We start from the raw sequence: 24,219 nt of genomic DNA on the forward strand, positions 1-24,219 counted from the left end.
TTGGACAAAGGGAAGCTTAGATTTATTGAGCGCCTACTGTGTACCAGGCACTGTGCAAGGCGCTTTACATACATTATCGCATTAAATCCTCACAACAACCCTGCGAGGTAGGTGTTTATCAACCCCCATTTGACAGATGAGGAAACTGAGGCTCAGGGAGGTGAAGCGATTTGGCCAAGTTCACATGGCTAGTAAATAGAGACAGAGGAGGTGTCCGAGATCGGAGAGAAAAAAAATACTTCAATGTCTGGGTCCCAAGCTGTTTAGCGAGGATGAGTACAAAGAGGGGCTCGGCGCGCTCCAGAGGTCTGCAAGGCCAGAAGCCTGCTCCCGATCTCGCCCGGCTGGAGTCGGCAAGGCGGGGGACCTGCGCGCAGTAACTAGGGATCCATTGATTAACTAACCGGCAGTGTCGGGGATGGAGGGACTCGCGGACTAGCTACCAGGGAAATCCGCGACCTGCGCGCGCCCCGTAGTGGCTACAGCGAGTATCACACCCCACACCTACAGGTTTTTTTGAGACCAGCCTCCCTCTTCCTTCCTGGGCTGGTTTCTGGAAGAGGCAGACATGCAAGAAATTCTCAGGGTTCTTTCAGACGGGTGATACCACCTGGGTGGGAACTCATGGTAACTATTCAGAGCATCACCAAGGAACATTGGGGAGGAGGAAAAGGGGAAGGCCTAAAGAGGTCCCAAGCTGATTCATTGGGTGCCTTCCCTCCCCAGCTCAGACCACCACAAGCCAGGGACAAGTGAGAAGGCCACCATCCTGCCCTGCCATAGGGATCCTTCACCTAAGCCTGAGATACTGGAATAGGAGCCCTTGTCCACTTACTCAGCTCTTTTGCAAACCCTGCATAGTCTCCTGAAGTGAGAATGAGTACAAGGTGACAATGAAGACACTCAGGGACCCTCAGACTCTTCACTTATTTCCAACTGTCCTTCCTGGTTTGTGACGGGGAGGATGAGATAGAAGCCTCCCCAAGACTCCAAAACATCAAGGATAGACCTTACAAGTCGCTCCATTTTACACATTACAGGGCCTAGAGAGGGGAAGTGATTTGCCTAAGGTCACCCAGCAAATCAGTGTCAGAGTTGGGATTGGAACCCAAGATTTGTGACACCGAAGTGAGCCCTCTTCCTGCTTTGCTAGTGGCTTCTGCCAAGAACACTTGCTCTTCTGCTAAGGGCCTCTCTGTCCCCTGGTCACCTCAGTCCAAAGCCTCTCCATCACTTTCTCCCTCCTGCCCAGAGGCCCTGCCCTGAAGTTGCCTGCCCTCCCATGACTATCCCATCCCTGCCCTCCTGCCTGATCCTGGCTAGGCCTCTCTGCTCAGCTCCACGCCTACAGCATCTGCCCCTGCTAAAGACCTTATCCGAGTGCCCTGAATGGAGCAGGCATTAAAGTCTACTGCTCACCCTCACCTCTTCTGAAAAAAAAATTATGCATTGCCATATGCTCCCTTTTCTTTTATCTGTGTGCCTTCTATTTCGAGTATGGGAACGGGTATAGGTAAGAGGTACAAGGAAGACTGAGAGGAAGAAAGGGGACACAAATACAATAAAGGGCCTCTCACTGTCGCTCTCTATTTCCCTGTGGGGTCCCCTTGTTATCCCCAGCCCCGAAGAGGACCTCCTCGGTTCGGCTGATGACATCTAGAATCCCTCTGACATTGTCACTCAGCTCTGCTGTCTTCCCGCCTTCCCGGGGCCCGGTCCGCTCACTCCGCCAGGAGGCGCCCGAGGCTTCTGTGTCGCTTCCATCAGAAGAGCCGCTATGGACGCTAAGCTCCGCAGCTTCGTCCGAGTCGGAGTCCGGGGCGGTGTGGCGGCGGATGCGGGACACGGCTTCCCGCAGGGCCCCGGCGTAGGGCCCCGGGGTCCGCGCCCAGCCCCGGCCAGCCCGCTGCGGGACGGCAGCCACTTCCTCCGAGCGCTCGGCACCGCCCGCGCCTCCCGAAGGTGCTGGGCCTAAGGCTGAGTGCTCTGGGCTACCTGGCTGCGTCGGGGGGTCCTGCAGGTTTACTTCGCCGACCGGGAGCCCTAAGATACGGGAGGCGCGCTCCTCCAATGAGGAGTCCGCGGGCTTCCCGCCCTCAGCTTCGAGCCCACGTCCCCCACCCGGCTGGTGTGAAGGGCGACTGCTTAAGGGCAGCTTCTGGCTAGGGGAGGGAAAGACCGTGGCCCCCTCGCCCTCCTCCTTATTGGACTTCGGTGGGCTGGGGGCGTCCTCCACAGCGCGCGGCACCCCTGCGGGCAAAAGCTGCACATGCTGGGTTCGAGGGGTGGGAACATACTGCGACCGTATCACTACGCAAGTGGCGTCAATGACAAAGACGCCTTCCCCACGAGCCCGGCCCCGGGAACTTCGGGGCAGGGTGTGGGGACGGCGGGTCGCCTTCCAGCCCTCCAAGGTCTCGGGTCCTGCCTCCTCTCTGTGGCCCAGGGACTCTCTCCATCCCGTGCCTCCTGGTGCCCAGGGTCTGGGGAGGGTCTGGCTGTGTCGGGGCAGCTGTTTTTTCACGGAGGGAATCCAGCATTTGGGGAGCCAGCTCTGTTCTCTACCTTCTCTCCCTTCCCCGGAGCCCGTGGGATGGGGCCTGGACCTGGGAGCCGGACGCGGGGGGCTGGGAGTCACAGTTGCAGACCCTGCAGGAAGTGTCTCCGCGCCTGGGCTCCCGGCAGCTTTGGCTTGGGGATGGCGGTCGCTACCACTCTTCAGGCCAGCAGCAGCCGGCCTCAGGCTTTTCTCCGCGGCCCCCTTACCGGACTCCAGCCTTGGCCTGCCTGTTCCACAGCCTGGGGATCCCCCCAGAAGACCCCGTCCCTGACGGAGACCCCAGGCTCCGAGGACGTCCCTGTAGATCCGAGGATCTAGCCTCTTCTTTGTGCACACTCCCTCGGTCCTGGCCGGAGCAGGGGCTGAAGAGGCGGGCGCCTGCGAGGGCTCGGCGCCTCGCTTAGTCCCCAGGGTCCTGTGGGGGCCTTCGTAAGAAGGTGGAGCCACGTAGGGTGGCGGCCGGTCCCAGCGGCGTCGCGGGGCCATCCCGGCAGCGCCTCTCAGCAGCAGGTGAGCCTCGTAGCTGGGGGGCCCTGGCCGCCTACCTCCCCAGGGCCCCGCCCACGCCGCCCCAGGGTTGCTCTGCGGTTGCGCAGACGGAGCGAATGGACGGGACGGGCGCCCCACTGACCCCAGGCGCTCGGGCCGTGAGGAAGCTGGGAGCCCCGCAAGTTGGGCCACCCGAGGGGCGTTCCGAGGCTCCGGGCGGGGCCGACCAGGGGGACTCCTTCGGGCCCCACCAGCCTTGCGCCTTTTTCGCTCGGTCTCCTTGGCCTCCCGCTCCTGCGACGCCGCTTTCCTTTTCTCTTGCTCCCGGGCTCGGGCCTCGGCCGGGGGCCCCGCCCGCCAGTTGGTCGCCTCCTGCAGCACCCTGGAGGCCCAGGGCCGGCGGGGCGGTGGCTCAGGGGATCCCGGGCGCGGCCCACACCTGGGACAATGAGCAGGAACCCAGGTGAGCAGTTTGTGGGGGAAGGGAGCCGAAGTCCGGGGAGCTGGGAGCACTGGAGACCACTTGGGGCCGCCCTGTGGAGGGGTGTGTGTGAGTGTGTGCGCGTGTGCACGTGCGAATATGTTAGGGCTGAAGTCGAGGCGGGACTCCTCGCCATCTCTCCGTGCACACTTTAGCAGCGTCTGCCCCATCTCACCTGCCCTCTCTCACGCCCGCTCCTGTCCCCCCAGATAAGCGGAATGAGTCAGGCCCCAGCCCTCGGGAGGGGGTGCGGGGAGGCGTGGGAAAGAGAAGGGGGAACAGCAGCGCTGGCTGGTGCCCGCGGGAAGGTCCGGACCCCAATCCCCGCCCCACCACTCTCTTCCCCTCACCCCTCCTTCACTCACGTGCGACTCTGGGGCCAGCGGGCCCAGTGGCTGGCTTGGAAGTCCATGAGCTGTCGAGGAGGGGCGCGGCGACTATAATGACAGGAAATAGTCTTCACTTCGATAACCAGCAGCTTAGATTTCTGCACCCAGAGGCAGCTGCTAGACTCCTCATCCTGAAGCTCCCGGGGGCTATCAGGCCCCTCGGAGAAGAGCTGACCATCCAGCATCCTGCCCCACCCCACCCCGGCCCCCCACCCTCCCACCCGCCCCAAAAGCCCCCTCCCAGCCCAGGGAGCCGGCGCCCACTGCAGAGCGGCGGGCCCAGCGACTGGGGACTATATATACCCAGGCACACGTGTGTGCCTGTCTGTGTGTGTGCGCGCGCGCATGTGACACAGCGCGCGGACGGCTCAGAGCTGCTACCTCCCCCACGTGCACGGCCGCCCCCTGGGGCCCGGGATTGGGCGCCCCTTCCCACTGCTCTAGTCCCCCAAACCTGATGGGACCTGCACAAGTGGGCAGGGGATTTCTTATTCTTGCCAAGCTGACAGTGCCCCCACCCCCGCCATTTCTTCAACCTTCCCGCCTCTTTAACCCTTCACTCTCCTGCTCGACAGGGTGCCTGACCAGCAGCGTTCTGCCCCTGACTTCCTGCCTCGGACTTTGCTTTCCCCACAGGGAGGTGAAGGGAATGGAACTCAAGGTCTCCGCCTGTCACTCTGCTGGTTTCCATGGGGTTGGGGTGCAGAAGGGGCTGGCCCATGGCTGGGGGGGGGCTATTTTTAGCGGCAGTGGCGTTCGGGTGCAGAGATGAGTAACCAGCTTCCTTGCGGTGGAGGGGAGGAGGCGGTGGCTTTCACGCAGCCTTTGTGCGACTCTGGGGGAGAGCTGCCTCCCCCAAGCTCAAAAAGGGTCACCCCCACACCCTTAACTCCTTACCCTCTCCGTGTTGTGCCCAGAGGTGCTGGTACAGCAGGACACAGGAGTGTGTCTTGGCCATCGAAGCTGCCTACACTCATTCTAAGATGTTTGTCCTTGGGAACCCATGGAGCCCTCTTTCTGAAGCAGGTTCTCTCCCCCAGTCTAGAAGCCAGGACTTGGTGGGGGGCGTACTATTCCTCACGGTGGACCAGGGCGCTTGTGCACTTGCGCCCTTTTAGAGGGGATGGAGGAGGAATGGCGAGCTCCCCTGGCAGAATTAATCCCCTAGCAACTGAAATGATAAAAGTGGCCCCTATCTCCCTGTGTAGAGCTCTCTGTCACCACTACCACAGTGCCAGGCTCACTCAACCCCCACCTGAAGTGATGCTCAAGATGATCACCTTTTAGGCTCATTCTGTCCGGGGGGTGGGGGGTTGTTGCTTACATCCACATGATCCCTCCCCCCAGGCCTCTACCAGGTGTCCCCTGATTCACCATGGTAATGTTAGTGGCAGCACAGCCCACGCCAACCCTTCCATGCAGAGACTTAGCAACCATGCCTGGCAACCATGGCAGCAGCTCCAGTGGAGAGGAGGGGTGCAGGGAGGTGGGAGAAAAGAGTGTGCATGGCAATGGTTCTCGAGGAAGAAGGGATAACTCGCCTCTCCCAAGACAAACAGGTAAGAATAGAAGGCTATGAGGCTCCCAAATTTTGTCCCTGGTCTTTCTTCCTGCTCCATCGTCAGACTCTAAGACCCGACTGGTTGCGTTTCAGGAGGGAGAAGCTGTTGGTCCCAATTTGTTTTCCACTGAAGTAACATGCAGCCCTTCAGCACAGACCCTTTTTTTTACAGTGATGAGCCAGGAGGGTAGATGTAGGCAGGACTGACTGAGACCCAAAGAAACAAAACCCAGACCTCCTGCTCCCTAACAAGGACACTCAGAGAGAACTCAAATATCCCCTATCCCATCCACTTGACCCCCCCTTTATACTTACCGGCTGCACCAGAGGCTCTTTGCTTGAAGATGCTTCCTTCCACCCAGGTCCCACCAGAGCCCTAAAGCTTTAAAAGTCCTTGCCTCCTCCCTAGACATGATGGAATGTGACATAAGGAGACATCTGTCCTTTCCATCGTGCACCCCTGCCCACACACACAAACATACCCTAATTCTAATAACTTGGAAGCCTCCCTCCCTCAAGTCTGGGAATGTGCTGAGAGCTGGGAAGGGCTGAATGCAGAAGCAGGGGCTTCTCCAAAGCCACAATGCAGCACTGAAAGCTGAGCTCTGATGAGCACCCTGATCTTTTCCCTGTGCTCTACCAGGAAGCTTGGTTTGGAGGAACCAGTATGGTGCGGCTGGGTTCATCAGAGTTCTTAGGCACAGTGTGGTTAGTGGCAAGGAGTTTCTTCAGATCTTGGCTAGGAAATGGTCTCATGCCCAGGAGACAGTGGTGAGAGAGTATCCAGAATTGGCTCATAACCAACAATGCAGCGGTCCTTTTGGTGCTTAGTGCTGACAACTCTTTTCCCCACACGGTTTCAGCACAGCGAAAGGGTCTGAGGGGGTGACCACGACCCACTCTCCAGCTCGTATCTCACCTTAGAAGAACGGAATTTGCGAGTTCAAAGCTCATCAAAATCCAAAGAGTCCGACGTTCCTTGACTAAGAAAAGCTGATGGTGGTGGCTGTCACTACCTAAAGGAGACCCTCAGTCTGTCTACTCTCTGGAGACCTAGCACTGTTACGGGATTTTCCTTGGGTCCCAGCTACCCCAGGCAGCGGGGGAACTGAGGTGATAAGGAGACTGCAGGGAATGGGGTGGGGAAGAGTTATGAGCAGGCATATGCATAGTTATGAGAACTAGAAAGGCGGTAAATCAAGTGTAAAAGGGCATGAGCTCTAAAGCAAGACTTTCAGCTCAAGTCCTAGTTTACTTTTTTCTTTTTTTTTTTATTTTCACAGATGTACCTGCGGCATGTGAAAGTTCCCAGGCTAGGTGTCAAATTGGAACTGCAGCTATAGTCCTACGCCACAGCCAAGGTGACACCGGATCTGAGCCACATCTGTAAGCTACGCTGCAGCTCATGGCAACTCTGGATCCTTAACCCACTGAACAAAGCCAGGGATTGAGCCACATGCTCACAGACACTATGTCGCTCTCTTAACCCACTGACCACAACAGGATGTCCTTTCAGCTCTATTTTTCACTACCTATGTGGCCTTGGGCTAGTTACTTAGCCTCTCTGTGCCTCAGTTAAAAAAAGGATCTGGGAATTCCCATCGTGGCTCAGTGGAAACAAATCTTACTAGTATCTATGAGGACACAGGTTTGATCCCTGGCCTTGCTCAGTGAATTAAGGATCCGGTGTTGCCATGAGCTGTGGTGTAGGTTGCAGACGTGGCTTAGATCTGGCATTGCTGCGGCTGTAGTGTAGGCTGGCAGTTGCAGCTCTGATTCAACCCCTAGGCTGAGAACTTCCATATGCCCTGGGTGTGGCCCTAAAAAGACAAAAAGAAAAGAAAAAAAAATCTGTAAAACTGAAATGGTATCTATTATTGTTCTGAGGATTAACTGAAATCATATATGTAAAGCACTGAGAATGGTGCCTGACGTAGTTTTATATGTGTACGTGCTTATGTGTATGCTATTATTATTGTTGACATTGATGAGCTGAAGAAGCCATATGAAGTAGGAAGGCTGGAGATGTAGTGTCTATAAACTGCAAAAATCAAACACTGCAATACCATGAAGAGACTCCTGTCATTTTAATTAGGTTTGCCACGAAAAGCAATAACCTCAGCTAACCACTGTGCCCTCCCCTCCACCTAACTCTCATCTCCCTTTATCTGCATACAGCACGGGAACCCAAAGGCCCTCTTCCCCATCAGCCTCCCAACTCCCATTATGGGAAGACAGCCCACTACATGGACTCAGCCTCCTCCATACAGCATGAAACAGGTTGAATAAAAATATCTTCATGAAGACGTTTGTTGTGCCTGTGACCTTAGGGTGGAGTCAGGGGCAGAGACAGAGGCAAAGGCTGGGTGAGGTCTGGGGATCTCTTAGAGATCAGAATTTGCCTGAGGAGCACAGAGCCCATAGTTCACCCAGAAAGGGGGCTACGTCTAAGAGGACAGGGGCTAGGATGGGCTAGGCTGAAAGTTTTCCTCAAGTGCGAGGATAAGGACAGCTAAAAATCCATTCTCCTTCCTTCCCCCACACCTCCCCTCGCTTCCACGTGGAAGGGTAGGGGGCTCGGGGCAGGGAACAGAGTCACAATTCTCTAAAGGTGTCATCTGTGGTTCCCAGCGCTTTGGGCAGGCAGTGAGCAGGCCTGTCCCCTGGTGCTGTCTGACACTGCCCCCCCCGCCCCCAGCTCAGGGCTTCTCTCCTCCTGTGAGCACCAGGGCCTGCAGGATGTCAGACAGCGATACAATTCCCTTGACCACGTCATTCTCATCCACCACTACAAGTCGGTGAACCTGCATGGAGCATTAAGGGAGAAAGGGCTGGTGAGTGCCCGCTTCAGTTAAGGTGAGCCCTTCAGCCCCTACCCTGAGTGCCAACCCAAAGCTGCTCCCCCAGCTCCTTCTGGGTTGCTGGCCCCCGTACACACCTCTGCTTCTACCAGCCTGTTGATGATGGTTTCCAGGGTCTCATGCAGGTAGCACTTGAGGACACCTTCAAAGTAATGTGATCGATGTTGCAGGGCTTTGGTCACAGATACATCTAGGTTGTTGTAGGTCTTTTCTGCTGCCAGGTTCTGTGAAGAGAGAGGAAGATTCATGCAGGGAAGCAAGGGAGCCAGCCGCCGAACCCTGAGCCCAACCAACCTCACCAGAGTGAGTTAGGGTAGTTGTCAGCCATGCCCACAAGCCACATCCAGCTCACTCAATTCCTTTTCAGATAGAATCTGAAAGCTTGGAAGCTTCTAAAACCCTTAGGTCCCAGAAGAGACTCTCTTCTTCTCCCTCTCCACATTCAACACCCCGCCCCCTTCCCTACCTCCCAGCCCCCCACAATCACTCACGATAACATCAAACTTGGAGTAGATGTCCACCACACGCCCTAGGGGGACAGAGGCAGCTCAGCAAGGAGGATTTGGCATCCAAGGCTCCCCCTGCCCGTAGAATCCCCCTCCGGGCTGAGCTGAGGGGCAGCAGATTTTCCCAGAGCCTCCCTGGCTCCCCTGGAGCTCTCCCTCTCCTCTGCCTAGTCTCTCACCTTTTTCATCCACCACTGGCAGGGCTGAGACTCGGTGCTGTACAAAGATGCCCAGAGCCACATAGACAGGGGTGGTAGTGCGGACCATAGCAATGTTGGCATAGGTGCCAATCTGTAGCTCTTCCAGAGACTTAGACATGAACTCGGGCTTGGGGAACTCAGTGATCTGAGGAAAGAACCATCACCTTGATTTTTTCCACGGCCCCCCACACCACCACTGGGTACTCCTCCAACCAGGATATGAGAAGGAAAAACTGGCCCGAGGAGCACTTACAAACAGCTTGAGGAACTTGAGGATGCGCTTGTGGGTGAGGATGTACAAGGTGTTCCCGGACTCTGGGTCAATAACTGGCAGCCTGTGGATCTTGTTTCGAATTAATGAAGAGACAGCATCAAACAAGCTGTGGGAAGGAAGGTGGGGGATAATGGTAAGTTCCACGGTGCTGGGCCTGAGGGTGGTTAAATAGCTCCTTAGAGGGTGTTGTTTATAAACAGAAAAAAATAGGTGGTTGGGGGGGAGGAGCAAGGTTCAGACCAGACCTAAAGAGTGTGTGAGTGTTTGGGAGGAGTGTCTTTTCTCTCATCTGCCCCTGGATCTTTGGGTGCCTAGGGCCTTAGCTATGCCGAGAGCAAGGTTCTTTCCCCTTCTGGACAAATGGGTAGCTGGAACTCACCTGGCATTAGGAGAAATGCAGACAAGCGGTTTAAAGGAGTCCTGTAGGTACACCTCTGAAGGGAAAGAGGAGGTTCACAAAATACCAGCTGAAAAACTGTTTCCCAGGAAACTCTTCATCCCTTCCCTTCACCCTTTCACAAGCCCCAGCTCTCTACATACCTCTCCAAGTTTCTATCTTGTGTTCTTCCAGCTCATAGATCTGTACCTGAAAGCAGAAGGAACAGAACTTGAGACTTGATCTCCCTGCTTCATCAACCCCTTGTAGTTTGCTTGGAAGAAAGGAAATGAGAATGAGCGACTCTGGGCAGGGAAAGTGCTTCTGGTCATTGGGTGAAGGTTCCTTACCAAGGCTGATTTATAGTAGCGGTGCAGGATATTGATGAAATCAGTGATGGTCAGCATGCCTAGAGGCCAAGACAAGAGCCCTCAGAACTGCCCAAAGTTTCTCTTCCAGCCCAGCGTAAGGTGCCAATAAAACTGTTTCAGAAACAGTGGCTTACCCACGAAACTTTGCTTCTTACTATCCCATAAAGGGGCAGCTCGGACACCATTAGTCACCAAAGCAAAGAAAGCTTTCTTCACCTGTAGCCAAATGAGTAATAAATACAATGGGAAGATCACAGGGAGGAATTAAAAAAAAAAAGACCCAGGGGTTGGGTATGCTGGGGAAAACATGAGTCTATCCCCAAGGAAGGACAAGCCCATTACCCTTGGGATGAGCTAGGATGAGAGGCAGTGAACGAGAGGCTCCCAGGAAAGCGGAAGGGAAAAGAGGACTTCACCCACCTGCAGGGAGGTATCAAATACAACCAATTTTGAGCTTGTGGGAATCAGGTCATAGCAGCGATGAGACTTCATGAAGGAAGTGTACACGCTATTGTTGGATTCTGGGGTGTCTGCATAAGGTGGGATAGTTAGTAGCTTCCTTCCATGCAACAATTCACAATTAAAAGAGGTGGAAAATAAAAGCATTGTAGTTGCTCAAATATTTACAGCGTGATTTTCTAAGACCCCCCATTCTATCTGTTTGGTTCCTATTGTTCCCACAAAACCTGGATAAACCCCTTGGAAAACATTTCATCCACCCCCCGCCCCCAGGTAGGACTATATATATATATATTTTTTTTTTCTTTCTTTTTAGGGCTGCACCTGCAGCATATGGAAGTTGGGGTCAAATTGGAGCTACAGCTGCCAGCCTATGCCACAGCCACCACAACTCGGGATCCAAGTCGCATCTGTGACCTATATCACAGCTCACGGCAATACCAGATCCCCACCCATTGAGCGAGGCCAGGGATTGAACCTGAGACCTCATGGATACTAGTCAGATTTGTTTCTGCTGCGCCACAACAGGGACTCCCAGGACTATGTTGCTCCTTAGGCAAAAGACGGCTGACTAAAACAGAGTCTATAATAGCTTTCATTAGTCTGTTTTAGTCTAAAAGTTTTTCCTCATCTTTAACTCAAGTTTGCCTTTTTATATATTTAGCACATTTTCACTTGTGCTCTTTTCTCTCCATTAAGACGTAATTAAGCTTCTTGTAATCCAAGCTTCTTAAAATTCTTCTAAGACTCACAGATGAGAAAGTCATGGTCCAAGTTGGGCCATTTCAGAACAACACTAAGTTAGAGCCCAGTTCTCAACCAACCTGGCCCCAAACATCCTGAGAGTCCATCCTGGGACAACCCCGTGAATCAAAAATTATCCCACCTACTCTAGACAAATGGGAGACCCTGGCTGTGTTTTTACCTTTCCATTTCTCCAATTTTTTTGGTTTGTTTGTTTGTTTTGGCTGTGCCCATGGCATATGGAAGTTCCTGGGACAGAGAATGAACCAGCGCCATAGCAGGGACCTGAGCCACTGCAGTGACAACACCAGATCCTGAACTGTGCCACAACAGAACTCCATTTCTGATTTTAATTGTTTGCTCTAAACTGAAGAAGCAACCCCCAAAATAACAGCCCAAATGTGCTACATAGTATGCTATGTGTACTTAAAAATATTATGCCCATTTAATCTGTAAGGAAAATAAATACTGTCCTCATTTTTCAGATGAGAAAACAGGTGGACAGCAGTGAAAAAACTGCCCAAGGTCATACCACTAGTAAGTAACAAGAAAGACTCAAACACAGATCTACCTAATTCCAATGTGCATGCTCTTAAATCCTATGCCAGTTGTTTTTAATTTTGAATTTTTTACCAAAGTTATACAGGTACACAGTTTAAAGATTCAAATAGTTCTATAAATTGTGCTAAGAAAAACTGCAATCCCTAGCACCCATTTCCCTGTACTACCCCTCCCCAGAGATGAGACCTCTTTCAGAAGATTATTTTGGTACTTATTTCTATGTCTACAAATAATATGCTTATATTGCTACTTTTTTCCCCCCAATTTCAGGCATTATCTGTCACCATGCAAAGAAGATGAGAATTTTCAATTCTCTTTCCTACCAGGACCTCATTATAAACATGCACCTCCCATCCCCTCATTCTTCCAGAACTGTAAGGTTGGCTACATCAGTACTGAAATAATTTGACTGATTATTCATTATTCAGAGCTAAGTCAAATAATAAACTCTGATTTTTTTTCTTTCACAACTTTTATTTCCTTGGAGCTAATAATTGTCTTTTTGTTTGCTTAACTTTCAATGTATAGTACTTATAACTAATTCAACTCCCAAACTCTTTACCAAATGTTTAAATCTCCTTTCAAGAAGTTCAGAAGCCTGAGACAGTCTATCAATTTAAACTACCCCAAGAAGTCTCTCTGGAGCCTTCTGACCTGCTCAAATCTGGGCTGGTTTGCCTGGTGTGCACTGCTGTCATCCTGAAATCTTCCTTCTTCACCATCCAAGGGACCCCTTTCACGTCTCTCCTGTATTGGCATTCGTGTGTCCTGTATCCCATGTTTTCATCTTTTTGATTACTCCCTTGTTTTGGTGGAGCACATCTTCCAGTAGCTTCCTGAGAAAGGGTGCATGGGAGGTAAATTTTTTGAGAACTTGCAGCCTGCAGATAGCTTTATTTTACCCCCATTTTTGATTTATACTTTGGCTGGATATAGAATTCTAGGTTGGAATGAATTTTCCTGCAGAATGTTGAAGGCACGGCTTCACTGCCTTCTAGCTTCTGGTGCCGTCCAGAGTCCAGAGCCCCAGGCAATTCTGATTCTTTGTATGTGACTTGTTTTCTCTTGGAAAATCAGCATCTTCTCTTTGTTTCCAGCATTCTGAAATCTTGTGACGACTGTGCTTTGGGTGGGTCAATTTCACCCATCGTGCTGAATAGTCAATGAATCCTTTCAACATGAAAACTAATGTTCTTCAGTTCCAGGAAATGTCCTTGAACTACTTCCTTGATTGTTTTCTTCCCTCTGCGTTGTCATTTTTCTCTTTCTGTAACTCCTATTATTTAGACATGGTACTTCCAAGACTGACCCTTTAAGATTTTTTGCTGTTGTTAAAATACAGTAGTTCCCCCTTATCCAAAGTTTCACTTTCCACTGTATCAGTTACCCGTGGTCAACTGTGGTCTGAATATTAAATGGAAAATTCCAGAAGTAAACATTTCATAAGTTTTAAATCATGTGGCATTCTGAAATCTCTTGCCTTCCAGCTCAGTTCCAGGCCTGGATGTCAATCATCTGTTTGTCCAGCACATCTCGCCCATCAGTCAATCAGTAGCCCTCTCAGTTATCAGCCTGACTTTGCTGTACTATAGTGCTTATGTTCAAGTAACCCTTATTACTTAATAGTGGCTGAAAAGCACAAGAACAGTGATGCTGGCAATTTGGATATGTAAAATAGAAGCCCTAAAGTGCTTCCTATACATGAAATGGTGAAAGTTTCATGTATAGGAAGAAAAAAAATATGTTGAGATTACTAAAATCTATGATAAGAATGAATAGTCTATGAAATTGTGAAAAATTAAAAAGGAATTCATGCTGGTTTTGCTTGTTGCATCTCCAATTGCAAAAGTTATGGGGTCAGTATGTGAAAAGTCAATATGGAAAATTAATGAATGGAAAAGGCATTAAATCTGTGTAAGATATTTAGAGGCAGACAGATGAACCATCCACATTCACATAACTCTTATTACAGTATATTTTTACGACTGTACTATTTTATTATCAATTATTGCTGTTAATCTGTTACTGTACTTAATTTGTAAATTAAACTTTCTTTTTTTTTCTGCTTTTCAAGGCTGTATCTGTGGCGTATGGAAGTTCCCAGGCTAGGTGTCGAATTGGAACTGCAGCCAGATCTGAGCTGCAAATGTGACCTACGGCACAGCTTGTGGCAACACTGGATCCTTAACCCACTGAGCGAGGCCAGGGATTGAACCCACATCCTTGTAGATACCAGTTGGGTTTGTATCCTGCTAAGCCACAATGGGAACTCCCTGTAAATTAAACTTTGTCATAGGTAGGTATGCATAGGAAAAAAAAATAACATATATAGGGTTTGATATTACCTGTGGTTTCAGCATCCACTGGGTGTCTAAGAAGGTATCTCCCAAGGATAAGAGGGTACCACTGTATCCTTTCTCTCCTATTTTCCTTTTCTTTGATTTTTTCCCACTTCCTTAATTTTTTTCTTTTTCACAATAGTTATCACTCGTATTAAATACAGTTCCTTGTGCTATACAGTAGGACCTGTTGTTTATCCATTTTATCTATAGTATAGTACAACAATAGTTTGTATCTGCTAATCCCATACTCCTAATTGATCCCTTCCCCCTTCCACCTTTGGTAACCATAAGTTTGTTTTCCATGCCTACGAGTCCTCTTCTGTGATTTTTAGTTCTACTTTACAGATTTCTTCAACTAGATTTTCCAAACCTCCTACTTAGTTTTAAATTTTTGCTATTGTATTTTTAATTTCCAAGAGTTCCTTTTTGTTTTCTGAAAATTCTTTTTCTTAAAAAAAACCCCTGCATCCTATACTTGTTTCATGGTGGAAATATATTCTTAATTTTAAAACTTTTCTTCTCTATACATTGACTTTTCCACTCTGTTGCTTTTGTTTTGTTGTTTTTCATTTGGGGGGCAGTCTGGATCACTTTTTTCACGTTAGAGGCTTTCGTCTGGCCATCCTTGCTTTAAAAGAGGATTCAGGAGTTCCCGTCGTGGCACAGCAGAAACGAATCCAACTAGGAACCATTAAGTTGCGGGTTTGATTCCTGGCCTTGCTCAGTGGGTTAAGCATCTGGCATTGCGGTGAGCTGTGGTGTAGGTGACAGACGTGGCTTGGATCTGGTGTTGCTGCGGCTGTGGTCTAGGTCAGCAGCTATAGCTCCTATTAGATCCCTAGCTTGAGAACCTCCATATGCTGCAGCTGCATCCCTAAAAAGCAAAAAATAAAATAAAATAAAATAAAAATAAAGGAGGATTCAAACCATATTTTAAGAGTAGAATCTTTGGCCCAGCACCGTGGGTTAAGGATCCAGGGTTGCTGCCTCTGCAGCTTAGTTCACAGCTCTACTCCGATCTGATCCCTGGCCAGGGAGCTCCATATGCCTTGGGAGCATATGCCCCCCCACAAAAAAAGAGTAGAATCTTTAAAGATTAGATGGTCTATGTGTGTAAAAGAGCCTTGATGACTGTGAATCACTTAGATAGTGAACACTTAATACTTACATTTATTTACTTTCGTCTTTTCTAGGGCCTCGCCCACAGCACATGGAGGTTCCCAGGCTAGTGGTCGTAACAGAGCCAGCCTACACCACAACCACAGCAACGCGGAATCCAAGCCGAATCCAAAACCTACACCACAGCTCAAGGCAACGCTGGGTCCTCAACCCACTGAGCGAGGCCAGGGATCGAACCCGCAACCTCATAGTTCCTAGTTGGAGTCATTAACAACTGAGCCACGATGGGAACTCCTCAATACTTATATTTTTAGGATTACTCATTCAATTCTGTGCTTGGAGGATGAAATCTTTTCTACCAGCATTCTGAAAACTGAATGGGGGGAAAGGACTGGGGCCTCAGTACCCAGTACAGTTCACCTCAGGCTCCTGATTTCTGCGCCGTACCTCAGCGTTCAGCTGGGCCCACGCCCCTCTCTGGACCTCCAGTCTTTGCCAAAGTTGGGATCAGGAGTTGCCCAGCGGCACTCAGTGGGGTAGGGAGTCTTGGGATCTGACTGCTTCTAAGACCTTCAAAGCTTCTGGGCTTTCTTCACTGCTAATTTATAACTCAGTTTTCTCAGGCCTGGTACCATATTTCCATCTGCTTTCTGGCTTCCAAAAATTTATTGCTATTATTTCTTTTCTTATTCTCCCTATTCTGGTGATTTTGTACCTTTTATTTTTTTTTAACTTTTTAGGGCTGCACCCTTAGCCTATGGAAACTCCCAGGCTACGGGTCTAATCGGAGCTACACCTGCCAGCCTACACCACAGTCACAGCAACACCAGATCCTACATATCTGCAACCTACACCACAGCTTATGGCAGAGCCGGATCCTTAACCCACCGAGTGAGGCCAGGGATTGAACCTGAGTCCTCATGGATACTAGTCAGATTTGTTTCTGCTGCACCATGACAGGAACTCTGGTTTTGTATCTTTAAAAAAAAATTCCTTTATGGTGTTGTTTGTTTGTTGGGGGGCTTCATTTTGGCCATGCCTATGGCATGAGGAGGTTCCCAGACCGTGGAATGAACCCATACCACAGCAGTAACCAGAGACACAACAGTGACAATGCCATATCCTTAACCAGGGAGCTCCCACCCTTTGTGGTGGTTTTAAGTGGTTTCTGTGAAGGAACAAAAGTAGATGCATGTATTCACCACAATGTTCACTGCAGCACTATTTATAACAGCCAAGATATGAAGGCAACCAAAATGTCCATCAACAGAGGACTGGATAAAGAAGATCTGATACCAGGAGTTCCTGTCGTGGCTCAGTGGTAACGAACCCGACTAGGATCCACGAGGACGAGGGTTCAATCCCTGGCCTCACTCAGTGGGTTAAGCATCTAGTGTTGCTGTGAGCTGTGGTGTAGGTTGCAGACGCGGCTCAGATCCTGCATTGCTGTGGCTGTGGTATAGGCAGGTAGCTACAGCTCTGATTCAACCCCTAGCCTGGGAACTTCCATATGCCATGGGTGCAGCCCCAAAAAAAAAAAAAAAAAAAAAAGATGTGATACATATATATAATGGAATACTACTTAGCCATCAAAAAGCATGACATAATACTAGCCACAGCAACATGGATGGCCTAGAAATTATCATACTAAGTGAAGTAAGTCAGAGAAAGATGAATATCATATGAGATCACTAATATGTGGAATCTAACAGAAATGATACAATAGAACTTACAAAACAGAAACAGACTCAAAGCCTTCAAAACCAAACTTATGTTTACCAAAGGGGAAACATGTCAAGGGGTAAATTACAGGGTCGGGATTGATATATACACACTATTATATGTGGAATAGACAGGTAACGGGGCCTAGTGCATAGCACAGGGAAATTTACTCAGTACTGTGTGGTAGCTTGTTTGGGAAAAGAATCTCAAAAGGAATGGATATATGTATAACTGATTAACTTTGTAAGTCAACTATATTTCAATAACATTTAAAAAAGAAACTATATTAAAAAAAAAAAGTAGATGAATGTATTCAATCCACCATCTTTTACTGGAAGACCATAGTTGTTTTTCAAATTTGAAAACTCAGACTCCCAAGAATGTAACACCAGTTTAAGGCATACTACAATGATAGTTAAATATTATCATCTTAGGCTACAGGCCTACAAACATATTTGACTTGGTTTTCCCAGTATTTTAAAAATTTAAATCAGGAGTTCCCTGGTGGCCTAGCAGTTAAGGATTTGGTGTTGTCACTGCTGTGGCTCAAGTTCAACCCCTGGCCCAGGAACTTCTGCATGCTGCGGGTGTGGCCAAAATAAATACAATACAATTAAATTAAAATATAATTTAAGGAGTTCCTGTTGTGGCTCAGTAGTTAACGAAACCCACCAGAATCCATGAGGTTGCGGGTTCGATCCCTGGCCTCGCTCAGTAGGTTAAGGATCCAGAATTGCCATGAGCTGTGGTGTAGATCACAGACGCGGCTCAGATCCCGCATTGCTGTGACTCTGGCGTAGGCTAGTGGCTATAGCTCCAATTAGACCCCTAGCTTGGGAACCCCCATATGTCATGCGTGCGGCTCAGGAAAACATTTTAAGTATATACATAAAATTTAAGTCAGTTGCCCAATTAAAAAAATCTGGAGATTTATATAAAAATCCAAATTCTCAGTTTCTTCTCAGAAAATCAGAAGATCTGACAAAACTAGGTCATGAATTCCTGAATAGCAGCAACTGACCAGACCTGGAGAGTTGCTGCCTTCTTTTTTTTTAGGGCCACACCTGTGGCATATGGAAGTTCCCAGGCTAGGGGTCAAATAGGAGCTACACCTGCTGGCCTATGCCACAGCCACAGCACCGCCAGATCTGAGCTGCATCTTCAACCTACACCACAGCTCACGGCAACACCAGATCCTTAACCCACTGAGCAAGGCCAGGGATCAAACCTGGGTCCTCATGATTCCTAGTCCAGTTCATTTACCACTGAGCCATGACAGGAACTCCGCTGCCTCCTCTTAGATGCCTTGAGATCTACAGGTTGTCAAAGTCATATGCAGCCCACATCCCTGCCTAATCTGCGTAGATAATTTGGGTTTCTTACTCCTGCCTCAGCTGGTGCTAATGCAAATGCACTCAGAAACATAAAATAAGCACTGATATCATGTGGCAGCATTCAATTATGAAGTCATCCAGGTAATTCAAAATACGATTATATTAACTTTTTTTGGATACCAACAGCATGAAAACAGAACATTTAAAAAGTCTTATGAAGAACTCATAGACCTTGAATAATATGTCCTAGGATCTCGTCCCATATTTCAATCCTCTGAGAAAGTGTGTACTCCTAATGCCATCAACATGTCCTAGGAAGACTAGGAGTGTTTCTGAGCAAAATCCTTTACCAGAGAGGCCTGCAATTTTTCTCCTTTATGACCTAGGGTTGTACCACTCCATTCTAACCATGTATTTGGGCAGATGCTGGAATCACCTTCTCCTGTGCCCTGGATTTTAGGGCTCAGTGCCTCTATTTCTAGATTAGTCCTATGCGTTTTCAAGTCCTTTCTATAATTTTTATGGATTTTAGGGCTCAGTGCCTCTATTTCTAGATTAGTCCTATGCGTTTTCAAGTCCTTTCTATAATAATACCCAGTGGTTTTAGTGAGATCACCGAATGATTAAATCTTGGCAGCATTGTTTCTGGGCTACTCAGAATAGACCAAGGACTTCTATTTTTTAATTAATTAATTTTTTACAGCTGCCCCTGCAGCATATGGAAGTTCCCAGGCTAGGGGGTTAAACTGGAGCTGCTGCTGAGACCTAAGCCACAGCCAAAGGGGATCTGCACCACAGGAGCAACCTACACCGTACCTTGCAGCGATGCTGAATCCTTACCCCGTGAGCAAGGCCAAGGATCGAATCCACATCCTCACAGAGACAATATTGGGTTCTCAACCTGGTGAGCCACAGTGGGCACTCCTACCAGGGATTCCTAAAACATGGTTAGCCTGCCCAGAGTTGCCTATGGAAGTTTTCTCTGTAATCTCAAAAGTTTCTCTCAAGTGGTCTGATAACTGAAGATAGTTAATCATCCTCACCCCGCCCAAGATTTATTCCTAGGTGATCTTGCCAAATCATTATTCCTGATTTCTGTGGTTTGGCACATTATCTGGCCCAGCTTCGATGTTTCCAGGGAAGATTCTGGGAGAAATTCAAAAGCCCTGCTGAAGACAAATTAGTATCAGACTATTTTTTTTTACTAGTTTCCTTTCATAAGTAAACCTACCTTGAGGATGCTCATTTTCCACAGCTGAGGAGCTATCTGAAGATGTGACCTGGAGAGACAGGAGAAACAAAGATTCAGCCTATCTTAGGTTCCATCCATCTGAGCCTAGCAATAGTAGGGGAAGGGCTGGTAAACTAATGACTTCCTTTAAAGCCATATACGGTCCTTCAGAAATATTATCACATTTAATCTTCATAACAGCCCTGAGGCAAATACTATTATTAGCCTTATTTTCAAAGATTAGGACACTGAGGTTCAAGAAAAATTAAGCAAACTGCCCAAGGTCACATGGCTGGTAAAGGGTGGGATGGGGATTTGAATACAGATTTATGTGATTCCAAAGTTCATACCTTTATATATTTTATATACTCTGCCTAATGAAACATTAGGTCATAAGAGCTGAGACTAGAAAATATGAGGTTAAAGTGAGCCCCTCAAGATTCTCACAGACCTGTTTTATAAAAAATATGCAAGTTAGAGAGACAGCACTGCTTCCCCCCAGTCACTAAGAATGGTTGTGGACCCCAGAGTCACTGACATACCCCTTTCCGTGAAAGCAGGCCACATCTGGGGAGGATCCCAGAAGCGGACTGTGAGAGTCAAAGTTTGACTAAGGGGTGAATGAGAAGGGTAATTTTTTTTTTTTTTTTTTTTTTTTTTTTGTCTTTTCTAGGGCCGCGCCCATGGCATATGGAGGCTCCCAGGCCAGGGGTCTAATCGGAGCTGTAGCCCCGGCCTATGCCAGAGCCAAAGCAACGCCAGATCCAAGGCTTGTCTGCGACTTACACCACAGCTCACGGCAACGCCGGATCCTTAACTCACTGAGCAAGGCCAGGGATCGAACCCGCAACCTCACGGTTCCTAGTTGGGTTTGTTAACCACTGTGCCACGATGGGAACTCCAGGATAAATGTTTTGAACATAGGGACCTGGGTCCTCTCAGCACCCTTGTGAGTCAAAGGCTGCTACAGCCCAGAGGATGCTGGTTTTTCAAGCTTCCTTGTTCATGACAGTCTGAGATGAGAGTGCTCTGAATACAGAGAAAGCTTCAGAACCATCTCTGTGCTCCCTCAAGTGGGCGCATTTGGAAATTTCATTGTTATCTGGGAATCCAGCAGAGATCATGATAATTTTCATCCATTAGAAACAACAGTTCTGGCTCTATTTGCTGTCTGGGTAATATCCCCAAACTGACTTAACCTCCACAGCTGCTGTAGTAACATGAAATTAAAGGCCTTGGCTTGAACCTGGGAGGCTGGCTGGTAAACAGGGTCAAGTTGGCAGGAAAGCCCTAAATTTCCCTTCTCTAACGGGCCAACGTGGGGGCAGGGGGATAATCTCCCTCTCTTCTCTCTGGGCTGCATATGACTATCAGCTTGGCCTGGCATTTTGGCAAAGCTACTGGAACAACAGCCTCATCGCTTATAAGTGGGAGAGAGGACTGTTTAGCAGTGAAGATACACACATGGTATAACACAGTCTCACAAAGACCTACACAAAGACACCGAAACAGCCACTTCTGTAGAAATTATGGTACCCACCATGATACTTATTTACTGCACTGTGCTACAGTTATTTTGTTATCTATCTGTCCAAACAGACTGTAAATTCCTGGAAGCCTAAAACTGTTTTCTGTTTCTTTGTATCTCTCCCTCATACCACCTAAAAAGGGGGTTTGCATGTAACTCCCAACTATTTGGTTTTTTAACTCTCAAATTGATAATGATGTACACTGATACGAACAGAGACCTAAGTTATATAGAGAGAAAGAAAAAGAGACATAGCTAAACAGAGACACAGATGCTACATAATAGAGTCTAATGCAATTGAATATGACTCCATCTTTCTGCCTGTTTCTTCACCCAGGATTTGGATAATTACATCCACTTTTTCTACATTTAATAACAGAAGGAACTTAAGACTACTACACTGCATAAACATAAAATATGATTACAAAGACATACCCTAAGGCTGAAACACAGATTCACAATTTCTGCCAAACTTCTCATCCACATTTCCAGTTGTTTGCTGGGCCATCACAGATGTCACAGAGACTCCTCAAGTGCTTCAATACCAAACAGAACAGCATCTGTCCCTCCAATCCTATTATTTTTACTGTGGTTCCCACCTTTGCTTTTGCATCGCTGTCTTCCCCAGTGCCTAGAACAGGAGGGTTGATTCCTCCGAGAAACAGCTATTCCAACATGTCTGCTTAGAATGACAGACCAGGGTCAACTTAAACTTGTCCTTAACATCTATGAGGTAAGCTGCTATGTTAGAAATGTCTCAAATCCATCTCTCTCCTTTCTACTTTCACAGCTTTAACTTAGCCCCCCCCCCACTTTTTTTCCCCCCGCCACTTTCAAAACATGTGAAAGTTCCCAGGCCAGGGATCAAACCTGTGCCACAGCAGTGACCTGAGCCACTGCAGTGACAATGTCAGATCCTTAACCTGCTTGTGCCACAAGGGAACTCCTAAGCTTAGCCTCGTACATGCCATTTCTATAGCATTCTCTAAACTGGTCTCCTTGCCCTAAATCTATTTCCTCTTAATTTGTCTTCCATGCTGGCACCCAGTTCTCTCCCCAAGTACCTCAGATTTGCAAGGGACTCTCATCTCCACCAACTAAGAACTCACTACTTTCTGAAGTAGCCCCATCCATTTACAGAAAGCCATTAGGGACATGCCTAAAGCATACTCACTACCTTGCTCATAAACCTTCCGTGGGTCCCCTTGTTACAAAACAAAAGTCAGGAGTTCCCGATGTGGCACAATGGGATCAGTGGCATCTTGGAAGCACCGGGAAGAAGGTTCAATCCCCAGCCCCCTACAGTGAGTTAAGGTCTGGCATTGCTGCATCTGTGGTTTAAGTCAGGTCTGTGGCTCAGATCTGATCCCTGGCCCAGGAACTCCAAATGCTGCAGGGTGGCCAAAATAAAAACAAAAACAAAATTCAAACTTAACATGGTATGCAATACCTTCAACCTGACCTCAGCCTACTTTTAGTCTTTTCTCCAACTGTGACCAAAATCCAAAACTCCAGCAACACCAAACCACTGGCTCACCCCCAATTAATCTCTACATACCCCAGTTTCTATGCCCTTGCTCACACTGTTCTCTCAACCTGCAATGCCCTCTCCTGGGTTCACAGTAATTTCTCCCTTCCCTATGCTTCCACAGTCCCCTTGTTTGCATCTTGATGATGGCACTGATTACAGTCTACCTGAAATAACAGCTGTCACTGCTTGCCCTCACTCCCACTCCAGTTAAGCTGAGCATTTTCAAAGCAGGGGTTTTCTTTCTCCTTCTTCTTAAAACAATTTCTATTCTAAGAACCTAAAGTATGAGGGCTAAATTAGAAAATCCATACAAGAATGCTCTGTAAACCATAATACATTTCCGAGTAAAAAATAATGTTATTTGAAATTTAGTGGAATCAGATCTTTTATTCTTGCTCAAAATGCTCTTAATTTGTAACTCCCTTGCCTGAGTGGCCAGTTGCAAATCGTAATTTACCACTTTGGTTTTGTTTCCTCTGTATAACCTAAGGGACATGACCCCTCTGCAGGTGGAGAAAAGGGTTACAGTAAGGAAATTAGCCTGGGCATGTAACTGATCCAAAGAAAAGTGAACCTGCAGCCCTCACACAACTACAGTAGCAGATGATCCAAACCAAGATGGGCATATCTGCCTGACAGAAGAGACATGGTTAAGCACTGTCGGAGAGGTAAGGGAATGGAAAAGGCTCCATCCAGAGTGCTAGACCAAGGGTCCTGAGAGTGAGGGTGGGTCCAAATAGGTCGAAGGCAACCTGCAGCAACTCTGGGAGGATGACACGGGCCTGCCACAATCCGTTAATGCCTGCTTGCCAAGAAGGAGCTATGACAACACATCTGCTTAGAATCGCAGAGCAGGGCATGACCTAAACTATTCCAGGGACACAGTGGCCTCTAACACTGAAAAGATTCCCTCCTTCAGGGAAACCCCACTTTTCAGTCTTATCAAGGGATGTGACGTCGCTGGACACCTCAAGGCGGTATAAAAGGCTTTCAGACGTCCCTCCTGCCAAGGATTCCACGAATCTCACTCAGACAACTGGGCACCAGGTGCTACCTGCAAGCGAGGGACCCTCTGAACCTCCTGCCTCACCCAGCAAAGCTGGATCACAACCCTTCTCTCTCAGGCAAACCTCTCAAGGGCTTGTGGTGCTAAAAGGAAAGGAGACCTGAGATCGCCAGGGTGCGTGTGGGTTCCAAGGAGGGAGCCGGGAGTCACTGCCCGCTCAGGCTAACAGTACCGCGGACGGAAGGCAGGCACTGACGCGGCCCAGTCCTAGGAGAGGAGAAGAAGCGGAGCAGCAGGGTCATGGAATAGGACAGACGCGGGGCTTCTCTTTTCCTGGGCACCAGCGCCGGCTTCCCTGTCCCCTTACTGGGGTCTTAGGCTCCACAGCGCCCCCCCACCGCCCTCCCGCGCTCCTCACCGTCTCCATTGCGAGACGCCGGCTGAGTTCGTTCGTTTTAGGAAGCTCGCCCGGGGCGGGGGGCGGAGAAGGCCCCGCCCCACGTCCGGTACCGCAAGGCCACTTCCGCTTACGTCGGGACACACGCAAGTCAAGAGCGGAAGGCGGGGAGCTTAC

General features: G+C 48.7%; 2 protein-coding genes across 6 annotated transcripts; both read right to left on the minus strand.

Moving 5' to 3' along the window:
* Nucleotides 1-6,828, minus strand: DDN (dendrin). 2 transcript variants are annotated; one of them, XM_021091592.1, is made up of 3 exons: nt 5,796-6,828; nt 3,896-3,967; nt 1-3,488 (listed from the first exon to the last, which is right to left on the minus strand). In XM_021091592.1, the coding sequence occupies exons 1-3, from the start codon at nt 6,164-6,166 to the stop codon at nt 1,574-1,576; spliced, it is 2,358 nt and encodes a 785-aa protein (XP_020947251.1). In that variant the 5' UTR covers nt 6,167-6,828; the 3' UTR covers nt 1-1,573. The 2 variants fall into 2 exon arrangements, with proteins under 2 accessions (XP_020947251.1, XP_003126149.1); XM_003126101.3 differs by lacking the exon at nt 5,796-6,828 and having other exon boundaries at nt 3,896-4,128.
* Nucleotides 7,544-24,169, minus strand: PRKAG1 (protein kinase AMP-activated non-catalytic subunit gamma 1). 4 transcript variants are annotated; one of them, XM_021091201.1, is made up of 13 exons: nt 24,064-24,169; nt 19,581-19,629; nt 12,487-12,668; nt 10,489-10,598; nt 10,203-10,284; nt 10,048-10,106; nt 9,862-9,907; nt 9,701-9,755; nt 9,301-9,427; nt 9,027-9,192; nt 8,833-8,870; nt 8,419-8,565; nt 7,544-8,284 (listed from the first exon to the last, which is right to left on the minus strand). In XM_021091201.1, exons 4-13 carry the CDS (start codon nt 10,558-10,560, stop codon nt 8,180-8,182), a joined length of 897 nt encoding a protein of 298 aa, XP_020946860.1. In that variant the 5' UTR covers nt 10,561-10,598; nt 12,487-12,668; nt 19,581-19,629; nt 24,064-24,169; the 3' UTR covers nt 7,544-8,179.

This window comes from Sus scrofa, chromosome 5 (genome assembly GCF_000003025.6).
Source record: "Sus scrofa isolate TJ Tabasco breed Duroc chromosome 5, Sscrofa11.1, whole genome shotgun sequence".
Taxonomy (NCBI): Eukaryota; Metazoa; Chordata; class Mammalia; order Artiodactyla; family Suidae; genus Sus; species Sus scrofa.

Bases quoted from the DNA above. Each gene is read 5' to 3' on its own strand.
- DDN (XM_021091592.1), bottom strand. From the start codon at position 6,166: ATGAACCCAGCCGCACCATACTGGTTCCTCCAAACCAAGCTTCCTGGT. The intron at 3,968-5,795 runs GTAAGTATAAAG...CTGTCATTATAG, and splicing joins AAGAGCCTCTGGTGCAGCCG to TCGCCGCGCCCCTCCTCGAC. The intron at 3,489-3,895 runs GTGAGTGAAGGA...TCATTGTCCCAG, and splicing joins CGCTGGCCCCAGAGTCGCAC to GTGTGGGCCGCGCCCGGGAT.
- PRKAG1 (XM_021091201.1), bottom strand. From the start codon at position 10,560: ATGAAGTCTCATCGCTGCTATGACCTGATTCCCACAAGCTCAAAATTG. The intron at 10,285-10,488 runs GTGGGTGAAGTC...ATTTGGCTACAG, and splicing joins TATTTGATACCTCCCTGCAG to GTGAAGAAAGCTTTCTTTGC. The intron at 9,908-10,047 runs GTAAGGAACCTT...TTCTGCTTTCAG, and splicing joins GCTACTATAAATCAGCCTTG to GTACAGATCTATGAGCTGGA.